General features: G+C 39.3%; 1 protein-coding gene across 1 annotated transcript; it reads right to left on the bottom strand.

The window, feature by feature from the left end:
* Positions 1-1803: 1803 nt before the first annotated feature.
* Positions 1804-4556, bottom strand: ino80c (INO80 complex subunit C). The gene is made up of 5 exons (XM_029504917.1): positions 4253-4556; positions 3434-3550; positions 3225-3336; positions 2962-3029; positions 1804-2866 (listed from the first exon to the last, which is right to left on the bottom strand). The coding sequence occupies exons 1-5, from the start codon at positions 4427-4429 to the stop codon at positions 2735-2737; spliced, it is 606 nt and encodes a 201-aa protein (XP_029360777.1). The 5' UTR covers positions 4430-4556; the 3' UTR covers positions 1804-2734.
* Between the last annotated feature and the right edge of the window lie 3411 nt (positions 4557-7967).

Below are 7967 nucleotides of genomic sequence, written 5' to 3'. Positions count from 1 at the left end.
ATCCCACTAAAATGTGACAGTGACCCAAAACCCAAGGGCAGACAGGTCCCCAAGACGGCTTTAATTCACATATTGTATCTCCCTGATGTAGCTTAAACTTGCCAGCAGAAGTTCACCAAAGTATAAACCTGAAAACAAAATTAACAGAGGAGCCAATCCTTGATTTCAGCTGTTAATGTGTGCATTTTCCAAAAAAACGCACATCCTGTGCAGTGCTGCAGGTGCCAAAGCCTCCATCAAAGGCAGATGAGTCATTTTATGCATGCCACAATCAATTCCTTAATTACGATTATTATATGATTGGGATGTAGTCCTAAATTGCATACATCCATTTCAGTGCCGACACTAAAATTAGTAATGATTGTCATCAGCCTGTTTAAATCAGTGTGCTCGTGGTTCTATTATAGTTCATTATGAATGCTATATTCATGTCTATCAGTATGTGCTGGCACTTCAGTGAATGTGTAAACTGTTTGAGTACTATTCATAATGATAATATTTATCATATCATTCATATTAATCATATTACTATTTAGTATGCTTCCTTGATTTATAGCAGCCTTTTACTTCCCAGCTTTCATCAAACACCACAAATATGTGAAAGGCAGTCAAACCTGTTACTGAATAAATTCTCTAGAGGCACTGAGATCTCAGTGCGTGTTGATAAATCGGAGGGTTTCATCAGAAATGGACACACTTGTGTCATCTCATTGACTCATGCTGGGGCACCAAGTACACTTAGTGAGTCTGGATGGCAGAATGAGCAGAGCTCTGGCACATCCAAGTGGTGACAAAGGGTGACTGCAAAACGAGGGTAACTGCAAGGCTTGTGTGCGTGTGTGTGCATGTCAGCAATGAGTGCAAAGCTAATTAATATAATGCATATTCCTGTGTAATTTCCCACCACCCCAAAGCAAACAAATCAACTGACACAACGGCTTTCCTGACTGAACACCATTCAGCTATGGGCAAAAATGTGAAAGCACCTACACATGCAACCTCCTTTGGCTCATGTGCCAGAGTAGCAGAAAGCCTTGATGCTGTTCATTAATCACTGTGTAGGTTCAGATGCCACCGCAGGAATGGAAATGCTGCTTTGATTCTCAAAGTCCAGCTCTAAGAGAAGTTACATTAGAATGGCCAATTGTAGAAATACTAATATTATTCTATTTCTGCACCTTGTCACTCTGGATGTTTGTGCCACTTATTTTTGCTTTAAAAAAAATAAATGTAGGGTGAAGTATAACACGTCAGATTTCTGGTGAAATAATTTTCTTTTTTATTATTATTTAAATAATAATCTCTTTTACCCATTTAGGGGTCGTCATAGCAAGTCAGCGTTGTGACCTGCATGATGGATTTGGCCGGTTTTTACGCTGCCACGACCCTCCTTTTATCTGGGCCCGGGAATGCCACAAGCCTACCACTGGTTTGCGCTGTGGCTGGAGTTTGAATCCGGGGGCTTCTGCATGCAAAGCATGACAATTTTTTTCATTTTCACAAGGCTTTGGTCCTCTGTGACTTTGCAGGTGCATTTATTCTCATCATTTGCTTAATGGGGGATCACCCACATGGGAAATATATTGGACCTCATTCATCAAGTTTGTGAGAAATAGCATGAAATGTAGCATGGAAATTATCCTGGATGCCTGCCATGTCTGATGGATGACACATGTTCACCTGAAGTTGCTGAGCAAATCATCCATCAAATGTAGCTGTGGAATTAAAATCATGTGGAACAAATTCTACATTTATATATGGCACGTTAAATTTAGCCAGCTTGGCAAATCTTGGCACAGCTACATTTCCATGGTTTACATACATGCGGGCCTCTGCATAAGCAGAAGATGCAAGGTGAAGCGTAGTACTGTAGCAGGTGTGGTTGTTTTGATAAAAGCTTGTGTTAATAAGTGTTTTATATCAGCGTTGAACAAGTGTAATCAGAGGTTGTCATATACAAGTCCTGCCAGCAATTGTGTCAGCCTCCATTTTCAGACAAAAATATATTTTGGTTTTAATAGGCACGTGATAGAAAACAAACTGACAATCTGAAATGGACCAATGCCTTCCAACAGCTGTTCAACATCAGCAACATTGCTCTGCATCAGTCACATTGAATTTTCAGTTGAGTTACTGACATTTTTCGTGGTGTAAAAAGACACTCTCACCCCTGGAAACAGACATTTTACCACAAAGGGGATACAGTTTCGTAGCCATAGATGCTTCTTGAGAAATAACTTACAAACCCTCAGGTTTGTAAGGTTTGTGACTTAGTAATGCACAAACTCGCTTGAGGGTCTGTCAGAACACTTAATTTCAAAATATTATCCCAGACACTGAAAAATACATTCTAACAAGTAAGAAGGAAAATGATCCATTACTTTGTTTCACACACAGTTTTGTCCGAATCAGAAATGTGTCCACTTAACTGGACATTCTCTCATAGTGATATTATCACTTCCAGGAACACTTCCCATAGAAACATGTCTAACAAACAACAGAATGAGGAAATCATTTAAAGAGTTCTGTTTTTCTAGATGAAAAAAAAAATCTGTTTATTTAGTCACACAGTAACAATTATGACTGAAATTGCCTTTTTCAAAACAGCAATGCTGATGTTTTTCACTGATCAGCCTACGAACCGATCTTTCCAGTTGTATTCACATTTGGGTGAGTTCTCTGTGAGCGCACAGAGTCCCTTTGCTTCCAACATGTTTCAGGCCTCGCTCTGCCGTCAGGGTACGATGCATGTCGCCTTTCGAAGGGTCAGGTAACCTGTCACAACATCAGTGGGGAGGAGGCGTATATAGGAAAACTCCTCAGTGGATGTGAAGCGTAGTTTTGTCTGCGGGTCTGTGTAGTTTGCCTGAGAAAAGAAAACCGTTGTTTAGTTTACATAAGACTTGGCCGAGGCCATGCAGTTCCTTGTTAAATCACACTTTTAGCAAACCAATTACTCACTGGCAGGCCAGAGATGTCGGAGTATTTCTTGGGAGGTTTTAAGGAGGGAGGGGCGTCGATGTTGTAATCTGTAAACACAGAAAAATCAATCATTAAAATACTGGTTAGCATAAAATATGTCTTTTTATTCTGTGGAAGTGGTTATACACCATAAAAAGTCAATTTTTTGTGTCAATTTTTGTTTGAATGAAGAAATAAGGCCTGATTGTTAAGCTGTAATAAAGACAAAAACATAACAGGTAGATGATGATGAGCATACTCACAGTTGGGATCGTTGAGCTTCCAGGGTAACGTCCGCTCCAAAGTCAGAATCTGTTTGAGATTCTTCCACGTCCGATTCTTTTTGCCTGCTGCTGCACCGCCAATACCAGAATGCTGCCAAGATTGAGAAGGAAATAAAAATAGGACAGAAACTGAGAAGGAAGAAACAGAAGCAAATGAATTTCGAACCAAGACAGACACAGATCCTCACCATAAATGTGGCATCTTTGAATGGTGGAGGCTTTGCTGTAGACTCTGCGGTGGCTGCTGGACCACTGTCTACTGAGCCTGCTGTCTTCACCTCTGCCGCCGTCTCCACTGCTGCTGTCTGATGAAGCGTGAGAAAACAACAGCTTTTCAGACCAGCAGCAGTCACATTTTTAAAATCAGAAGCTACTAGCTTTTTATTGGGCTTAAATATAATCTAACAAATAAAGTACGAACACATAAAGTGTTGCGAGTGGATATATAGCAGCATTATAAAAACATGTCTCTTCAATGTCTGCCTTTTTTTTTTGTTGTTTTTAGTAGAAATGTGTCTTCCACAGACTATAGTAAACCTGTACACGTAGCGACATTTTGTTTTGTGGCACAAAGTCTACAAGTGTGCTGCTTTTTAGGACATAAAGACTGTTTTTTCTTCTGCATTCTCCTCTGCGTTGTTGGGATTTGTATGTCCTGTCAATGATTATTCTGAGCTTTAGGTAACACTAATTGAAATACTCTGCACCTTAACCACATAAACCTTGGCAAGGCCTTACTAAGTGCCCATACAGTATGAATAATAAACAAAGGGATCAATCACCAGAGCCCAGTTGCTTTTACTAAATGAAAAACGGATGGAGCTTTCAGAAATAATGTGCACCTTGTGGTGTTTTTTCTGTGTTTGGTTGATGTTGTTCCAAGTCATTTTAGTGCACGATGGTCTTTGAGTGACAGTCTGAGAAAGCCGCAATTATCAGCCGCGGAAGCACGGTGATTATAACGCAACATCCCCGTGTGTGTGTGTGTGTGTGTGTTTGTGTGTCACCTGTGTGTGTGCTGTCGGTGCTGCTGTCTGCGGGGCTTTCTTCTTCTTCCCCCCGCTCCCCGGGGCCTGCGGAGCGGCTGACACCGCCAGACCACCGGCGCGTTTCTTCCCCCGGAGAGCGGCCGAGCCGGCGGCCGTCGGCTGAGCCCGGATCGTTATGGGGATCTGCGATGCCATTTCCGGCGATGAAGGCTCACAGTCGTCTCAGTAAACGGTGTAAATTGCAGTTTCTTTGCCCTAAATTATCCATCCGTCATCCGGCTCTGGAACATCGGCGAACCCGGATGTAGAATAGATTCACTTCCGGGACATGAATGGAGTGGAAAAAAATATTCACTTTGAAAATCATTTTGATAATCATACATAGATGTTATTTAGCTTGGAAAATATCCAAATCAATCCATGTTATTGTCATTGTTTATGTTCTCTTCACCAGGGAGCCATATTAATGCTTGCACTTTCAAGATTTTATGATAATGTGTTTCTTTTGCGAAAACAAAAATGAGTTTAAAGTTTTGACATTCCAACGCATTGAAAACATGCCTCTTTTTTCAAAATGATTTTTTCCATTTGAATCTATTTTTTTTTTCTGATCTATATTAAAATATACAGCAAGTGGTCTCAGCAACTTTCCTCAAAATTAAAAAGAAATGTCACAATATGCTTTTAACTGAGCATATTACACTCACAGTATGGTTTTGGCATGTGATCACAAGTGACTTTTTTTTTTTTTTTCTACTCCTGAATATCTGATGTTGTTTAAGTTGGTGTTGTTTAGTAATTGATCGTTTTCTATTCATTATTTTTATTTATTTGATTTATTTATTTTTATTCTTTGTTCAAAATAACATTGATATAAATGCATTCATTTATATCATCATCATCCGTCCTCTGCTGCTCATCCAGGTCATGGGGGGTGTTGGATCCAATCTCAGCTCCGATTGGGCAAGTCCAAATGGCGCAAGTCCATCACAGGGCCAACTTACAGAGACCAACAACCACTCACAATCAGACCTATGGAAAATTTATAGTCAGAATCACCAGTTAACCTAAATATGCATGTCTACACAAACTTACACAAGCACAGACATGCAGAACATAGTTCATACATCCCATCCCTTTTTTTTTTTTTGTTGTTTCAAAATACTGTTGTTTACTCAAAAATTGTTACCTTGCTTATCTTTTATAGTCACAGGGGCAGTCCAGAGTAGCCAAATAAACAACACACATATCTTACATTTTGTGAGGAAACCAGAGCACCCGGAGAAAACTCAATGTCATGTTGTAAGGAACATGCAAACTGTACACAAAACTGTACACAGAAAAATAAACCTTCCCCTATCCAGCTGCATGCTAACCACTTAGAAACCAAGCCACCAGAATAAATATCTAATATCCAATCATTCAATGATTCACCCTCACTCACAGGTCAAAATGAGTTAAAGTAAAGACAATAACATAATCAGAATGAAATCTTGTATGTATCTGGACATGTTTAATGATGGTGTAATACTCACAGATATTTAAACGTCTGAAATGGATCGCCATCATAATCGCAAATGAAGGTTCCCAGAGGTGTTCCCTGGTGCTTTAAATTCTTCATTCCCTGATAGAAAGAAAGAAATAGAAATCCAGTTGGGCATCTTGTTGTACCTCTTTATGTATGTATGTATGTGTATTGCATGAGGAAAATAAATACATAGACAGCAAAAAGGAAGAATAAACTATAACATCATGTAGTTAGAGTTTAGGTTTTCTGTGTGTTGGTCCTACCTGAATAACAGTACCTGGGTGAAAAGCTGGTTTCTTTTTATCATGTCTTGCCCCAATAGTGTGATTTGGACGTCAGTTGTCGTATAACCTTTGCTCCTGCACGCAACAGCACACACACAAAGAATGTGAGGCAGCTGTAGACATGTAAAAAGTAAAAGTGTGAATTTCAATTTGGCAGATGAATATAATGACAGTGAATTCGATGTCTCACCCAGCGATTGTAGAGCAAAATTTGGCAATCTGTCGGCTGCTGGAAAAGGGGAATTAATATGCTTTTTTAATATTAGCAATTTTTACCTCAGCTGGTTCACTTCCTTCTCCAAGTCACTGCATCTGTCAGTGTTGATGAGAGGTGGCACAAGGGACTCAGAAAGTCCTGGATTCAAGACGTTGCTGCTCACTTTAACAACTGGGGACAGTAATCCTGCTGTATGGACTGATAAAAGATGGCATCATCAGGTCAGGGTTCTTTTATCCAGAGGTCGCACACTCTAAAAAACTCACAAGTTGCTGTACTTGATTCAATTGTTTATGGGCAGAGTGGGGACTTACCAAAAGTCAAAATGGGAACAAACAAAAACAGTATCATGAAGGGGAAATGTCTTTTGCTGTTCCCAGAGCTGCTGATTGCTGGGTTGTGATGGGATGAGTGGTGAGTCCTGAAAATCCTGAATGTATTGAAAATGAGAGTGAGAGCTTTGAAAATGGATGAGGAAATAAACGGTACCTGTGATAAATATCTACAATGTATGCGATAGAACATTACGTTGATGCACAACTACATAGACATTTACACTTTAAATTACCTGTTCATTTTCTCCTTGTAAGAGATTGATGGGTGTCCGTTAAGGTCATAATATCCAGTGGTTTCCAGTCGAGAGCTTCTTCGTGACATGACTATAAACAAAAAGAAACAGGTGTGGACACTTCTTGCTTTTTTTACTGTTTTTATTCTGCCCAGAGGAGTGAGACAGTTGAATACTTATAAACCCATTAATAATAAAATCTGTGTGAGATCAGTACCAATGAGTTGAAAATTATGTTAAGATCCAACCATGTAGTTCATCATCGTACTTCAGGACAGTCTTAGAAACAGACACAGGCCTATATGTTTTCACAGTGCATGGAAGTTATCGAACTAATTTTATCCCTTTAACACAATTAGTTAAAGAAAAAAAACTAACATTTCATATTTCTAATAACAGCAATTGACTTACTGTAGATTGGCTTTGGTGTGCGGTTGATGAATGAGTTGGTCGCTCTTCAGTAGTTTCTGGCTCTTGTGTCAATAGTAGTTTTGCGCTGAATTGAACGGGAGAAATGAGATCCGAACTCGAACTACAGATCGGATTATGGCGCCAAAGGTCCGATCACATCATAAAGACATCAGATTGAATGTTAACAAACATACACACACACACACACATATAAATACATCAAAGCGGAAAAGTGTTTACTCAAAGTATAATAAAAGAAAATATTGTATTTATATATTTATTTATTTATCTTTAAAAGTGCAGTTGACACTAAAAGTGTTAACATATTAACCAGACCTGCAGCTTTATTAGCAGCAGACAGAAAGATATTCCTGTGCGGGCTGTTGCTGCCACCATGTGTTTGAATGCTCCTGCACACACACACAAATCTGTGCACAATGCAAGTGGCAAAGTATTTTATAATGGATGGGCTTGCTAAGTGGAAACAATTACTTTTCAGCTCTTCAATGGACTTAAATAACAAAGCTGCTAATGTTGCTTTAAAGATATGCAGTGCACTTTAATTTTTAGTGCTTTGATTGCATTTTATCGTGCCGCCTGTTAGTGATATTCTATCTGAAGAATTAACAAGGAGCACATTTTCTTCCAAACTCCCTTTATACTGCTTTATTGGCAAAAATCAGTGACAGGCAATTAGCTGCTTCCAAGGCCTCATTATTAAGTTA

The sequence above is a fragment of the Echeneis naucrates genome, chromosome 6 (genome assembly GCF_900963305.1).
Source record: "Echeneis naucrates chromosome 6, fEcheNa1.1, whole genome shotgun sequence".
In the NCBI taxonomy this organism is placed as follows: Eukaryota; Metazoa; Chordata; class Actinopteri; order Carangiformes; family Echeneidae; genus Echeneis; species Echeneis naucrates.
The sequence above is the reverse complement of the archived record's forward strand: the minus strand, read 5'-3'. Positions and strand labels throughout refer to the sequence as shown.

Coding starts and splice junctions, on each gene's coding strand:
- ino80c (XM_029504917.1), bottom strand. CDS start 4,429: ATGGCATCGCAGATCCCCATAACGATCCGGGCTCAGCCGACGGCCGCC. Junction 3,551..4,252: donor CACCGACAGCACACACACAG/GTGACACACAAA, acceptor ACGCTTCATCAG/ACAGCAGCAGTGGAGACGGC. Junction 3,030..3,224: donor GAAGCTCAACGATCCCAACT/GTGAGTATGCTC, acceptor CTGTGTTTACAG/ATTACAACATCGACGCCCCT.